This window comes from Achroia grisella, unplaced genomic scaffold (assembly GCF_030625045.1).
Source record: "Achroia grisella isolate CSIRO2021 unplaced genomic scaffold, CSIRO_AGI_Agris_v1 utg2471, whole genome shotgun sequence".
Taxonomy (NCBI): Eukaryota; Metazoa; Arthropoda; class Insecta; order Lepidoptera; family Pyralidae; genus Achroia; species Achroia grisella.
Window position 1 is genome coordinate 1,109,597 of NW_026712739.1, and position 16,097 is coordinate 1,125,693.

Sequence of the window (16,097 nt, forward strand, 5' to 3'; positions counted from 1 at the left end):
GCTGATGTAATAAGGAGTAACTTGGCTACTTTTATTTTAGAAAAATAAAGTTAAATTCCACGCGGACAAAGTCGCGGGCACAGCTAATATCTTATAAAAAGCGATTAGAGCTCAGCAATTTAATTATGTAGTATGTTTTGCTTAAATATTCTACAATATTTATGGTTTTCGTAGTCAGTCATTTAGATCATAAACTAGATTGTATTATAGAACTTTATATCTACACAAATGTGTCATGATTCAACTATCGTTATACCAAAATTCATCATAATGGATTTGGATGTTTAATAGTAATATAACTCTATAGTGCTGCTGTTTTATCGCTAGAAGCAGCGTCTAGCAGACAACCTGGACCCTGTTTAACACGTTAGAGAGACCGTATGCCCGCCGGTGGGTCACAAATTCAAATTCAAAATATCTTTATTCATGTAGGTCTATTACAGACTCTCATGATATGTCAAATCTACCGTCAGTTCGGAATGATTTCGAGATGAGAAGAACTGACAAGAAACTCGGCTCGTATTTTTTTTTAATGTTGTACACACACACTGCAACGAAAGTAAATTTAAAGTTGTGATCAGGTGATCACCCGTGGGCACTTTAATTCAATTACATCTAGGGGTTAAATAATATTAATCAAATTATTGTACACCAAAAACATTAAAAAAATAAATATCTAATGTATACATATAAATAAAATTGGAGTCTCTCTTTGTAATATTGAAATAACCGTTTTCTACTACATGCATATGAATATATACGGTATATCCACCAAAATATCATTTTTTACTATTTTTGTCTGTCTGTTTGTTCCGGTTAATCTCTGAAACGGCTGGACTGATTTTGACGGGACTTTTATTGGCAGGTAGCTGATGTAATAAGGAGTAACTTAGGTACTTTTGTTTAAAAAAAAAAGTAAAATTCCACGCGGACGAAGTCACGGGTGTAGCTAATTAACAATAAAAAATGCCGAGCTTTGAAAAGCCCTTATTTCTCACATAGAGTGAGAAATAAGGACTTTTCAAAGCGGTCTTCAACGTGTTAAGCTTAGCTCAGTTAAACTTTAGATTTGTAATTAATTTGTCTAAGATTCAAATGATGGTAAAAAAAATATTTAAACATGCAAAACCTTTTTTAATGTGACATTTCAACACCATTTGTGTAAGTATTAGGCATGCAAATATAAATCGGTACATGTAATATAAAATCAATATATCTTTATTCATGTAGGTCTATTTTATTATCATAAGTCAAACTTAACTGCTGTCAGTTTTGTATTGTAGTTATAGATCAACTGACAAGATTGCCAAGCCATAAAAAAAGAAAAAAAGAGGTCAGGCTAGGTCTTACTCGGTTCTAGTGACTTCTAATAAAATCAAAATATAATATATTATAATTATCAAATAAATTATATTAACCTGTTAACCTGGGAATTCCTTTTTAAATATGCAGTATATGACGGGGACTGAATAGAATAGAATAGAAAATAATTTATTCAAATAAACTTAATTTAAGCACTTTTGAATAGTCATAACTTTTTTTTAATCTACCGCTCGTTCGGAAAGCTGTCTCATCACAAGAAGAACGAGTAAGAAACTTGCGTGTTGCTCTTTTAAATAATCCTTGTAAGTTTACATTTACAAGTCGAAACGTGTGAATACAAACTACCAACCAGCACTAATTTTTTTGGGTCAAATATAAATATACAATCAGATTAAATCATTCGTAGTGATAAAAGCAGACCAGTCCCTACAAGCAGCACTCGTTCACGAGTATGACGGATGAACCAGCCATCACTGCGCTCGACCATATTTTAGGGAACCCAATGACCCGGCCCACCACGCCGCCACATGTCTGAACATTTTAGTGAGCATGACTACTCATTCCACTCGACCACGTCATAGCTACTTAACTGCTGACTCACTAGGACGTGCCAGTACGTCACAGAACAATATAATTTTATATATATAGATATATATATATTTGATATGTAATGTATTCCTTTATTTATAAGCAACAACAAGGGAATATACAAAAACTTTATTGTACAAAACTTTACGTTCCACCCGTAAATGTACGTTTGACGTATTTATGCGTCCCGCTCAACTTTACGTCCCACCCGTAAATGTACGCTTGACGTATTTATACGTCCCACCCGTAAATGTACGTTTGACGTATTTATGCGTCCCGCTTGGTTAACAGGTTAATAGTTTTTGAAAAACTCATATCGGATATTGTTTACCGTTCGTCAAAAATATATTTTATTCAGGCTCATCCTATAGATTAATATATCAATTCTTATACAGTTATTTTATTTCACGACCTCGGTGGTATAGTGGTTTAGCACACCGCCTTACTTCCGATGGTCGCAGGTTCGATTCCTCACACGGCACAAACATTTGTATTCATGAGTATGATTGTTCGTGCCCGTCTGGGTGTTTTCTATGTATAATATGTATTTACCGAAAAAAAATATCTATGTATTTGTATCAGTTATCTAGTACCCATATTTACGCTTTAGGTAGCTTAACTTGGGTCTAGATCTGTGTGAATTGTCTTGAAATTATAATTATCTGCCATTGTTTTTTAATAACGGTAAACAGTCTATAGGAATATACAGTTAGATAAGGTATACTAAAAATCGGTAACACTAAATTCAAATTCCATAATTATTAATTCCAGTAGGACATTTTAGCCGCGTATAAATGTCACATTTTTTGTAAGTGTTTTCCCTACCATTCAGTTCAATATACGAATTCAATTGCGAAGAACAGGCAAGAAACTCAAATGATTTCTTTTTAAAGCCAGTTATTTAACTTTTCTTTGACATTCACTGGAAATCAGCCGACGTTTTTGACTAGTTTATTTCAGGGATGTTAGGAAGTTACGAAAACCGTAACCGAAACTATTGGATATATAAATACATTGTCTTTGGATTTTGCTACCGTTTGAATAATTAGTCGGTTTTCAGTATACCCTCTCTAACTGGTAGATTCTGTATATATTGTTTATATTTGCATTTAGGTACTTCCAGAATGAATAAATTCATGTATTATAGAAATATTTCACAATCAGCTATGAAATGAAGAAATTATATTATGCTCATATTATGACGTAATAAAAAAATCAATAATAATAAAATTAGTTTTATTTATATAATTTTCATAAGCTACAATTTTTATACTACGATGGTGGCAAACAAGCATACGGCCCATCTGATGGTAAACAGTTACCTGTGGACGAGTGATACACCAGGGATGTCACGTGCGCGTTGCTGACCCTTTAGAAACCCTTACTGAAAGACCCCATAATCGTCTATCATGGTATGGACATGTAATGCGTAGGAACGAGGATAATATTTTAAGAAAGATGTTACAAATGAATGTGGATGGTTGATGGATAAGGGCAGAGGAAGGCCGAAAAAGAGATAGATGGACTGTGTGAAAGATGATATGGTAAGAAAGGAAGTAAATAACGCGATGACTGCGAACAGGGATGAATGGAAGCGAAAAACATATTACGCCGACCACAAATAAATGGGATAAGGAAGAAGCAGATGATTGAAAGACCCCATGCTGTAGTCTGGCGAGGAAATCTCGGCAGTTCATTCCCCCTCCGATCGATCCCCCGTTCAATTCAAACGGGAATCGAAATTACGACGGATTGAGCCGAGGTTCGAACCCTTAGCGGTGCCCACGGACTAAAATCTTTCAGCCGCTCCATAAGTCCTTCCTTTGGTTTGGAGTGCCATCTGCACTCGCCCCCCTATCGTCCGGTGAAGCTGTAAAGGCCAGCTGCGGCCAACAGCATTACAGTCAGAAAAAAGGCGGGGGGAAGGGAATTGTTAGTAATGTGGATTGATAACCCCATTGCTAGCAATGTAACTTGTCAGGTTGACCTCCACGCGGTTCCCCCTGGAAACCATCGTGTTAAATTCCTGGTGACTGCTCTGACCTGACCTCGTGCTCATCTTATCATCCTCAAATGGTGCCCCGCCAGCGTAAACCGTTAGCGCAGGCGGGTGCATCATTCCATTATCATCCACAAAAAAAACAAAGTCAGAAAAAAGGCAGTTCATTCCATAAGTAACATATCACATATAGTGTCTGTTTGTAATATTGAAATATCCGTTTTTTACTACATGCATTCATATGCATATCTGTTATTTATATTCATATATAAATAACAGAAATAATACTTTTTAAAATTTTTGTGTCTGTCCGTTTGTTTCGGCTAATCTCTGAAATGGCTGGACCGATTTCGACGGGACTTTTTTGGAAGGTAGCTGATGCAATAAGGAGTACCTACTTTTATTTTAGAAAAATAAAATAAAATTCCACGCGGCCGAAGTCGCGTGTACAGCTAGTATATAATAAAAATAAATTTTATACCGACTTGCTTTTCAACAGGAAAATAAAATGAAAGAAATGGAACAACTGCAAAAAGTTTTTATTAAAAATAATGTTTTCTTTTGTTGTCTTTGATTTATGTCAATAGTATAGTATTTGAAAGTGTACTACCAACACGAAATAAACATAAATTACAGACTTAATCACAAAAACAATTTTCAACAGTACCAATATGTATACAAAAAAAATATTTAGCGGCTACGTTGGGGCCATAAGTAAATGATTTATTACTCTATTATGAAATTTAATGGACTTTTAGTCATAGTTTTGTGCATAGTTTATTTACACTTACTACACAAATGTGGCTTTATTTTGTTACTTTATAAATTAATAGATTTATATTTTGTTACATTCAATTACCTTATTAATTAACTACTGTATATAAATACCTGTCCATGTAGATTAGAAAGGGCTCTTGCCAACATCTAAAGAAAGTAAATGAGATGGCACCTTACTGGAGGTGCCTCATCTCCAAATGCCCATAACATAAAAAAAAATCTGATTATAGCCGGAAGGACTGATCGCAGATAGATAAGTAAAAAAAAATCAATTACCAGTGAGACCACAAATATTGAGTGTGAATATATATATTTTTTTTTATTTCATAATTTGAGCGCGTTTGACCGCAATCTCACCTGATGATGATGTTAAGTCTGATATAAACTATACTGAGCAAATGGAAATATAAAATTCCATTGTATCTCAAACGATTATACTATTTGACGACCTCGGTGGTCTAGTGGTCTAGCACACCGCTTTACGTCCGATGGTCGCGGGTTCGATTCCTCGCACGGCACAAGCATTTGTATTCATGAGTATGATTGTTTGTATTGGTCTGGGTGTCTATCTGCGTATTTGTATAAGTTATCTAGTACCCATAACACAGGCTTTAGCTAGCTTAACTTGGGTCTAGATGGCGCTGTGTGAATTGTCCTGAGATTATTATTATGTTGGCAAAATCACAGATCAAAATTGGTGGCATCCATACAGGAGGAATGCAAGTATCATATAACAGAAGGAATACAATGTGAGTGATAGTAATAACACTGAACTTGCTAGCAATGTCAGGTTGACCTCCCACAGGAAACCATTGTGATAAATTCCTAGTGGATATACCATGATGGGCTAACTGACTAGACCTCATGTTCATCTTATCGTCTATTTGATGACACACGAGTGTATACCATTAGCACTGGTGGGTGCACCATTACATTATCATCCATAAGAACACAATGTTAATTAAATAGAAAAATATCAGTTTTCAGAATTAGAAGTCAGAATATAAGTCAATTATATTAGCCAGGGCTGTTAATCATTATCTAAATACTTTTAAAATGATATATAATACTCCTGTGTAAATTTTTGTTAAAACTTTAAAGGAAAACATAATAATTTAAATAAATTTAAAAACTTAACATATTAATCGCCATGCCAGTCACATGTGTCTGACGCTAAGAAGTTCTACATGAGCCAAGTCAGACATATATGTCTGACGTACGAGATTTGGTAGAAGGCTCTGTGTTCAAAACAACATGTTAATACTTGTTGTATTTTGTTTGGATGCGTTAGACATATAACACTGACACGGCTTGTTGAGAACAAAGTTTTAATATAGGGCCATGTCAGTCATATATGTGTCACATAAAAAATAGTGCTTTTCCAGGAATTTTTCGGAAGTTTTCTTGATACATTTTTAACAAAATTATCTAATAAAATTACCATGGCCCATGTGAAAAATTTTCTGATATCATCATGGTGATTAACATGTGAAATGCTTGTCTTGTTAAAAATGTACATTTTGAATACTGCCATTTTTCTATTTAACCAACGATATTGTAGATTACGACAGCAATTTGAAATACTTAAATTAAAACTTAGCACTCTTGCGTCTGTTCAGGCCAGGGGTAGACAGTGGTAACTTAAGTTGAACCATTTTACCACTTTCACCATTCACTATAGATGCACCGGTAACTCTTATTTTAGTATTTAGTGTCCTCAGTGCGAATTTGAAACTTAGACATAACTCGTCTAGTTCATATTTAAAATTATTTAAAAGCAATATCAAAACAATTATATGACAAAATGTTTTATCCTTCAACTGTATTGACCTCATACGCTTACCGTTAGTGAATGTTGTAAAATTAACTAAAATAAAATCATTTAACGTTCCAGAACTTTCACAAGCTATATAAGATTTCTTTAATAGATCTTTGCACGTTGCGAAGTAAAGCTTCACTAAACAGCTAGCATACAAAGCTAGAACAGTGTCTTCATTTTTTAAATCTCTCTTAACGGCTGCTAATTGTTTTATCCACGGAGCTAATTCTGAACTGTAATCTTTATTCTCAATTTCAGATATAATTTTTTCATACAGCTCTTTACTTAAAATCTTATCTTTTTCATACACATCTGTTACTTCCTTAGCCTGTCTATTTATTGGGGGTATGTACATTTCATTCGAATCAGTTTTCAAGTACACAGAAAGGTCTAATTGTTCCTCCTTAATATTAACGGTTACATTGCTCATTTGATTAACAACAGTTTTCTTATTCACCTTCAACTTCTCTATCTGCTCCATTACTTTTTTAGCTTTCTTGCTACCAAACTTCCTGCTTAATTCTAAACTACTTGTATCTAACACTGTCGTGTTGTTATTATTCTGTATAACAGGCTTCAACTCAATATTGCCGACTTCAATTAATCTCACTTTCCCGGTTTTTTTGTTCCGCGCAAGCAGAAAACTCGATCCAGGCCCTTTTTCTTCTGTTCCGGCATATATAACGTTCTCAATCTCCGTTATCATAGACTTTTCTCCAGTAACAGTATTTTCAAACCAAGCACAAGGCGTTGGTTTAAAATCTTCAGTCGTATACCCATTCTGGAAGCGCACTATCAAAGGATAAAGCGATTGCTTCGGATAAACTTCGTCGATTCGCAGTACAGGCATTTTCGTGCTATATTTGCATTTAAACACAGATCCGAAAGACCATCTACGATTTTTAGTATCGTTAATTATAGTGTTTAAGCTCTGTCCATTCAAGTATTTCTACTACAAACTGAATAAATAATGATTGGTTACAATTTTAACTTTAACATACGGCATGGCACAACATACAATTTTAGGTTAGAATCACAGATCAGAAATAATACTGTGTTTTTATATCAGAGAAAATTTGACATTACATATATTGCCAGCTTTTTGGGATTCTATAGTTTTTGGATAGAAAGTTATGATTGCCATTTTTTTTATATTAATTAATTTAATAATCGTTATTGTTTAAAAACGATTATTAAATTAATTTTGTAATTAAGTATAAATTTGCGGTGCAAAATATTTTTAATAGTTGATTGAGTGATGTCTTTGTAAAGAAAAATATTGCTTTAAGAATTACTGTTAGAATAACATATTATTAATGAAACGTTTTTCTTAGCGACAAAAGTTGATTATCCATCCCTGGTAGGAATGGACAACTTATTTTTTACGGCTCGTAGTGGCTGGTGCATTCTAATTCATTTGACATATATGGAAACTTTATAATGTTTTTTGGCTGCATCAATTTGATGATTAATTAAATAAACATTTTTCTATTGGATATTCTTATAATACCTATAATTCTTAAATTGACTAAAATTATAAATAAAGGAAGTTTAACTTGAATGAAAGCTGAATTATAATAAAAATTTGCCACGGACCGCTGTTACTGTAGTCCCCCTTCATGAAGAAGCATGTTGGTGACCCGAGGAGTCACGGCACTATGATTGTTTGTATTGGTACGGGTATTTTATATGTACCTACTATTATCTACTAGTAGGTACCTACTATTATTATTTATTTTCTTTAAAAAAAATTAAGTAGATATTTCTAGCAACTGCCAACACAAGCAAATACCTTTGAATTTCATAATAAAACAAATTATATTGTATATATAATAATATTTATTACATTGAAATAAAAAATGCTAATAATTTGTAAACTTTCGTGAATAATTTTCATAATCAATCAACAGGTACAAATCAATAACATGAAAACTCTAATTTGATAAACTAATTTAAGTAAATCTCTGTAACAACAATCAACAATTTATAATCGATAGGTACATATATAAACCTTCCTCTGGTTGCTATCTATTGTTAATAATGTATTTATACTATGTAAAAATAAAGGATTATCTATACATATAAATAAAATTTGGAGTGTCTGTTTGTAATATTTATACTGCATGTTAAATATCCACGATTATCTATACGGTCTGTTTGTAATATTGAAGTCGCGAGTACACCGAAACAGCTAGTATTATTATATTTTTCCCGCTCAGTCGAGCACAGTAACAACTTTAAACATCAAATACGCGACAGCTAGATTTCTCATCCGATTAATCAAGCGATAAATCGAATAAAGCGCAGGCGCTGTGCGTTAAGGTGGAATGGCTCTGAATGTATTTTCATTATATAGTATATATCTTTTTATAAAATGAAGTCGGAGAGGTTAAAGATTAATTGTAATGAATGAATAATATTTTAAAGAATATGTTACATAGGAAGGTTATTTGGGCAGAGGAAGAAAAAGAGAGGGATGGACTGTGTGAAAGATAATGTGGTAAGAAAGGGAGTAAATAATGAGGTGACTGCGAACAGGGATAAATGGAAGAGAAATAGATATTAATCCGATCCCAAATAAATGGGATAAGGAAGAAGTAGAGTACAAATTGAAGTCACTTCCGGTGTCTGTTCGCTTATATCTTTTAGATATATAGATAGATATATCGTTTATTTGTTTGTTACTAATCACACACAACATGTTCATAAGAATAGACAATACATAATACAACATAAGATTTATAAAATTGTGTTATTATGTGTTATTTTAAACTACGCAACGGATTTTATTACAATTTTAGCAGTAGATGGAGTAATTCAAGAAGAAAATTTATATGTATAATACATGCTTGTTATATCCGTGCGAAGTCATGACTGATCGCTAGTAGAATATAATAAAACAATCAACAATATAATATAATTATATAATAATCAATCAATAAATAACAGCAATCTAAATTGTTGTTTGTTTTTCTTTATGTTTTGTGCGGATATGGTTGTTAAAATATCTTCGTATATATGATACGTATGGGCACATAGTACATCTATATTCTATATTTTTAGTATGTATCTCAGTATGTTCGTTAAGTCTATTCAATATATTGGTTTTGTAATTACAATAATTACAACAAAATCTTTTTATATTCCAATGTATGTATTTATGTCGAGTTAAATAGCTTCTTTTACCAAATTCCTTATTGCAAACATCGCATGTGAACTTGTTTAAAATATTATGTTGTGTCTGAGCAAATTTCATGTGTTTCCCTACATGTGTACGCAATTTGAATTTCTCATTTGTTTTATAACTACAATCGTTACAATGGAATTTATAAACCTTTAAATGTATGAGTTTATGTTTGTTCAGATATCTCTTACATAAAAATTGTTTGTTGCATAAGTCACATGTGAAATTACTTATATTTTGTTGTGATTCAGTACTGTTTTGTTGGAATTGAGTATTATTTTGTTGTAATTGATTGTGAATAATTTGTTGCAATTGCTCATTTATATTCTGTTGTAATTGAGCGAACGTAATTTGTAATTGAGAATTGATTTTTTGTTGTAATTGGACATTCGTATTTTGTTGACACTGCTCACTAATATATTGTTGTAATTGTGTACTAATATTTTGCAAGAATTGAGCACAAGCATATGTGTGACATTGAAAATTGTTTTGTTGTGTTTGGTCACTGTTGTATGTACTAATTAAATTGTTATTCTCCAAATTATAATCTATACATATCTGATTATTATCATCTGCTGTAGCTGATGCTGCTGTTGATACTTCATCATCATATACAACAATGTCATAATTTTTATCTTCAGCATTTCTTAGTTCTTCAACATACTCTATAATCGTATCATCCTCTTCTTCAATGAGATAGTCAATCTCAGAATCTTCAATTTTGTAACTATTATCATTATAATGATTTATATCATTTTTAGTTCCTTCATCTGTAATATTTAATATTATGTTATAAAACAAAGGAACGGTAAAGATGAAATATTTTTGAACATTATAATTATGGTACTACAATAGTACTAGTTGTATCCGCGGTTTCACTCGCATAAAACCCCAGTTAGGCGTTCGATTTAAAAACATGATAGATAGAATATCCTTTATTTGAATTATATAGTGAAGGAAGACTAGCTGTGCCCGCAGTGGCACCCGCATGTAAAAATAAGAACAAGGATTTTGTTAGGAATAGCAATGTGGCCACATATTTACAATGATATATCATGGTTGACCTTTAATTATAATAAATATCTCATTACATAGCAATATACCTACTTAAATAATATACAGAATATACTAAATACATACATTAATTAAAATTGCTTTTTATCTTTACATACATTTTCATACCTATTTATAAAATGGTCTTAATTTTAACGTTTTATTTTCTTTAGTAATTTTTACGTACGCTCTCTCGTGTGTGGTGGCCCCACTGAAAATCAGCACTGTGGTATATATATATACTGCAGTATAAATGCTGAATGGAAGTCACATTCAGCGTTACTAGTATGTTTTAGCTTTTAGCTTTTAAGTTGTATAGTATATAAGATAGATAGCATCTAAGAATACTGTAATGCTGAATAAATGTCTTTATTATTATTTTTTTTTTTGTCCAAAAATTCTCATCTCCCCTCTTAAGGAGAGGAGACGGCAACATACCCCCGGCAGAAGCACAGTCGGCCGGGGTTCAGGGCCCCAGGGAGAGAAACCGGCGTACAATACGGGCAGAATCTAACAGCACCGCTTTCTAAGAATCCCAACTGAGATGTTCCAGACTGATTGGGATAAGACCGTTCACCGACATAACGATTGGAATGATTTCGGTGGACATCACATTTCGGTCACCTCGTGAGCCAGGTCGAGATACTTTCTCTTTTTCTCAGTTTCGGCTTTCACGAGGTTCTCGTCATGCGGTATGGTGATGTCCACCAAAAACACCCTCGAAAGTGCCCGATCCATCACCACGATATCAGGTTTGTCCGTGATGATGGATCGGGCCCAGTAGAGCTTGACGCTTCATTCGCGAGGCCGTACTTCAGAGCTAGTTCTTGATGGAGTATTTTGGCTACCTGGTTGTGTCTGTGCAAGTACTCAGTGTTGGCAAGAGCTGTATAACCCGAAAGCACATGTCTGAGTGACTCTCCGGGATGGCGACATGCCCGACAGATGTCCTCAGTCTCTCCGAAGAGATCACCGAGCTGTAGCCAGTGCACGGAGGTCTTCGTGTTGACGTACGGCCCGTGAAGGGCTTTGAAGAACCTTCCGAACCTATATATTCCTAATATATTATTATTATTATTATTAATTGGTCCACTTGGAAACTATTGTGGTTAATTTGACCAACCTATTTTCATGCCATCCTATCATCTTCCGCTGGTACCCCGCCAGCGCATACCGTAAACGCAGGTGGGTAAAATATTATAAATTCTTACTTGTATTATTGTAGTGGCTCGGTATGTTGTAAGTTCCCAAGCTAATATGCATCAAGTTCGCGAATTCACTGCCGTAGAACACCATCAACTCAGTGAAACGGGGAATTATTTTCACAGTCCTGGATGAAAAAAAAAATTTTAACAATATTACGACTGTTATCCCAGATGAGGTGATCAGAGACTTCATTAATAATCTACGCACGATATACACAGTAATTGAGATGGGTTTATCCTTCTCCTTCTCATTAGCGGTGGCCGGTTCTTGTTTGTATACAAGTATATCCGGTACCTGTAGTATATCCGGTACCTGTAGTATATCCGGTACCTGTAGTATATCCGGTACCTGTAGTATATCCGGTACCTGTAGTATATCCGGTACCTGTAGTATATCCGGCCGCGGTACTGGTAGGCGACGAGGTTCTGTTCGCGCCAGTGCCGCGCGCAGTTCACGTACCGCATCCAGTTAGCGGCGGATGCGTCCTCCGCGTCGATCACCGCGTGCGGCTTGTTGTTTGCGTCGTACAACTTTAAAATGGGATAGACAGATATAGTTAGAGATAGAGTCTTAAATAGTTACGTAACATATAGAAAATATCCAGAAAATATTCACAAAGAAAGTCGAATATTCTAAATCACCTAAACCAATAAGACCACTAAAGCTGTAGTAAGCTTATGAATACGAATAAGTTTGAAGAACCATGTTTAATGGATGCTGTCTCATTCTTGTATAAAGCGATAGAAAGCATTTTGTTCTCTTAGCAGAAACCTACCTGCCAACAATACATGGACTTGACCTCCTGGGTTTGTCGTCCTTGGTAAGGTCCGAAACGAACGCCGCGTGGTAAAGTTAACGTGCTGAATACACCTAGACCTGCTCCTATAATGTAATCACACAATTTCATAAATCAAAACATCCTTATTCACGCAAGTCTAAGACACTACGGTATGGGGTTTTACAAAAAGGGTATATTAAGGTTTGTTAAGGATCGGCACCGCGCACGTGACACCCCTGGTGTTTCAGGCGTCCATAGGCTACGGTAACCATTTATTATATGCATGTTTGCCACCGACGTAGTATAAAAAACATCACGGGACCACGCCCCACACGAGGGCAATTTGATATTAAAGATTTTAGACTCGACACGAGTTTCATCCGGTGGGGGGAAAGCATAAGAATTTTAGAAAGGCCAATGTGGGGCACGCCACGGAAAGGTTCGGAAACACCGCTTTGAATGAAATACTTGGTGGCTTATAGAGGTGAGGTAAAATCGATTATTTACAAAGACTATTTTTTGTTAAATATACACATGTAATGATCAAAACATACCTGGTATGATAGATTGAGCTAGATGAAGAAATGAACGAGGTATGGTGAGCGCTGCGCGTGGTACAAATGACGGGAAACCAGTTTCAGATGGTACCTGTTACATAAAAAATCGCCTATGGTAGCCGGATTTGGGTAGTGGGTGACCGATCCTCTGACGAGGTATGAAAACGGTGTAAAGGACAGGTAACAAAGACTTTAAAGTAAATATCTAAAATATTACACTGTTTTTTGTAATAAAAATATGTGTATTTTTACCACTTACATTTTGGGAAAATTGTTCGATCTCAAGAAATTAAAAAACATATATTTTTTTTTACCATTTGCTTTTTCAAATTGTTCAATTTCATGATTAAAAAACGTATATTTTTATTATACCATTTGCTTTTTTAAATTGTTCAATTTCAAAATTAAAAAACATATATATTTATTTTACCATTTACTTTTTTAAATTATTCAATTTCGAGAATGAGGAAATGGAATGTCTGTTATGATTATCGATGTATTACAAAAGTGGCATGTGACCTTACTCACTTAACGATTTTTGTAATACAACGCACGAAACATTTAGTAGTCGATTGGTTAGTTACACAGGTGTTATCTGCCGAAAATAATCGATTATGGAAACACTCGACTAAGGAAAAAATCGATTATCTCTAATATATAAAATTCTCGGGTGAAACATAATCAACTTCTAATGAAATATAAATAAAATGCAATTCCGAATTAGTCCATGGTGAGTACTTTATTATAAATCAGTCAAAGTTATCAGTTAAAAGTAAATTCTAGATAATATTTATCAACGTTAATTCTTCTTAAATATTGATGAAAGGCAATTGCACAAATAAGTCTTCTTTACCTACTTTAAAAAGCATAAGGAAATAAATAAATAAACCCTGGACAATTAACACAGCGCCATCTAGTACCACGACAAGTAGAGCTTGTGTTATGGGTACTAGACAACAGATATAAATACTTAGATATATTTTTTGTAAATACATACTTAATATACATATAAAACACCCAGACCAAAACACACAATCATATTCATGAATACAAATGTTTGCACCGTGCGAGGAATCTAACCTGCGACCATCGTAAGTAATGTGGTGAGAATAAAAAACAATGTAACCAAAACAAAACTTCTCTTTAAGTTAAACGATGAAAATGATTATTTGTTTTAAAAAAGAAAAAAGCAAAAAAAAGCCGGTCAAACTGGACACCGTTTATTTTGACCGGACACGCCTATGTCCGGTCAAAATAAACGGTGTAAATTTATCCGGACGCCTGGCAAGGCTAGATAGAGGTATGTAAGTTAATCTTAGTGTTAATTTGTTTTTCGGTAATTGTTTTTAAATAAAACTGACCTCTTTTCATGAAGCGTTTATTGCAACAACCTTTAAATTTTAAAATTACAGAGGGGTGGAGTATCTACCGTTTTTATTAGTGCTCATATATGTCGCGTGATGAGCGGTGCTTCTCACTGCTCGATTTTGTGATGCCGTAATCGACGCAACGTTTGAAGTCGACTAGTGGTGGTTGAGGATGGCACATATGGTATTGAGCTACTGCTCACAGTAGATTTGTTACTACTGTTGTAACACTTACCTTATCATCCGGTATGACCAGTAACTCTCCATGTATAGAACAATATTCATAAACAAAATCTCGACACTCATCGCAATCTGAAAGTTATTAATAATGATTTATTTATAGAAATAGAAATAATCTTTATTCAAATAAACACAATACAAGCACTTTTTAATAGTCATATTTTTTATTCTACCACTCATTCGGAACGCAGACTCATCACAAGAAGAACGTGCAAGAAACTTGCGTATTGCTCTTTTGAATTAATGTTATTTTAAATAAATAATTACACGATAACAAGTAAGAGGCATACGATAATCAATATAGAAACCGCTACGCGCTCATTCTTAGTGCAATCATATTGGGGAAGCGGCTGAATGTAAACGTAGCATAAGATCTACAGATTATCTAAATAAATTTATGAAGATTATAAGATGTTAGGTAGGGACTTGTCTGCTCACTACGACTGATCCTGCTACGTAGTTTCCACAACATATTTCTAATACCTATTTAGAGTAGTACATATACTAGTGTTTCCATTACTATCTTTGTATTTAACACACAATTTTATAGTTTCCGTACATATAGTACGTACATAATTTTTACGGTATTAAGCTACAAATCATAATTTTTTTCTATAAAACAGCTAAATATGTCTTATGAATAAATGTATGTCTTATGAAATATGACCCCATACGAAGGTCATTCGTTTTATAAAAAAGGTATTTTGCAAAAAAAAAGAAGCAGTAAAAATCGATGGGTTTCATTTACCACAAATACTATGAAATAAAATAAGTAGTAACATATTTTACTAACAGACATATTCGTCGAAAGGTGGTTCATCAGGCTCGTAGTAGCTTATTAGTTTTCTTTTACGTAAACTTCTATTCATTCTTATATACTTATGCACACAAAAAACTAAATTACTGACTGACCATTTTAATTATTTTTGCCCGCTCATTTCGTTTTTTATTTTTTTTCATTCATTATTAAAGCAATGTGCTCCACTTTATACAGCTATAATTAAAAAAAGTACTACTGCTGTAAGTTCTATACTAGAACGTGTATCTAAAGCTGCACTATCAGTCACCTATTAGATTTGTATGGGCAGGGAGAGAAACACGAGCGGTGAAGGTGAGTGACTTACATCGGCACGGGGCCCTTTGAACCTACACCCGGGTCATAAGTCCCGGGAACTGGGAGGATTTTTTTTTGGATGATAATGGAAT

At 34.0% G+C, this 16,097-nt stretch overlaps 2 protein-coding genes across 2 annotated transcripts; both read right to left on the reverse strand.

Annotated features, from left to right (window-relative positions):
• Positions 1-6,221: 6,221 nt before the first annotated feature.
• On the reverse strand, positions 6,222-7,531 carry LOC131842766 (uncharacterized). Its single transcript, XM_059191333.1, has one exon. The coding sequence runs from the start codon at positions 7,354-7,356 to the stop codon at positions 6,277-6,279; it is 1,080 nt and encodes a 359-aa protein (XP_059047316.1). The 5' UTR covers positions 7,357-7,531; the 3' UTR covers positions 6,222-6,276.
• Positions 7,532-8,453: 922 nt separating this feature from the next.
• LOC131842789 (uncharacterized) lies at positions 8,454-15,760 on the reverse strand. Its single transcript, XM_059191357.1, has 8 exons — positions 15,685-15,760; positions 14,887-14,963; positions 13,282-13,375; positions 12,725-12,831; positions 12,334-12,518; positions 11,955-12,073; positions 9,921-10,460; positions 8,454-8,470 (listed from the first exon to the last, which is right to left on the reverse strand). Exons 1-8 carry the CDS (start codon positions 15,758-15,760, stop codon positions 8,454-8,456), a joined length of 1,215 nt encoding a protein of 404 aa, XP_059047340.1.
• Between the last annotated feature and the right edge of the window lie 337 nt (positions 15,761-16,097).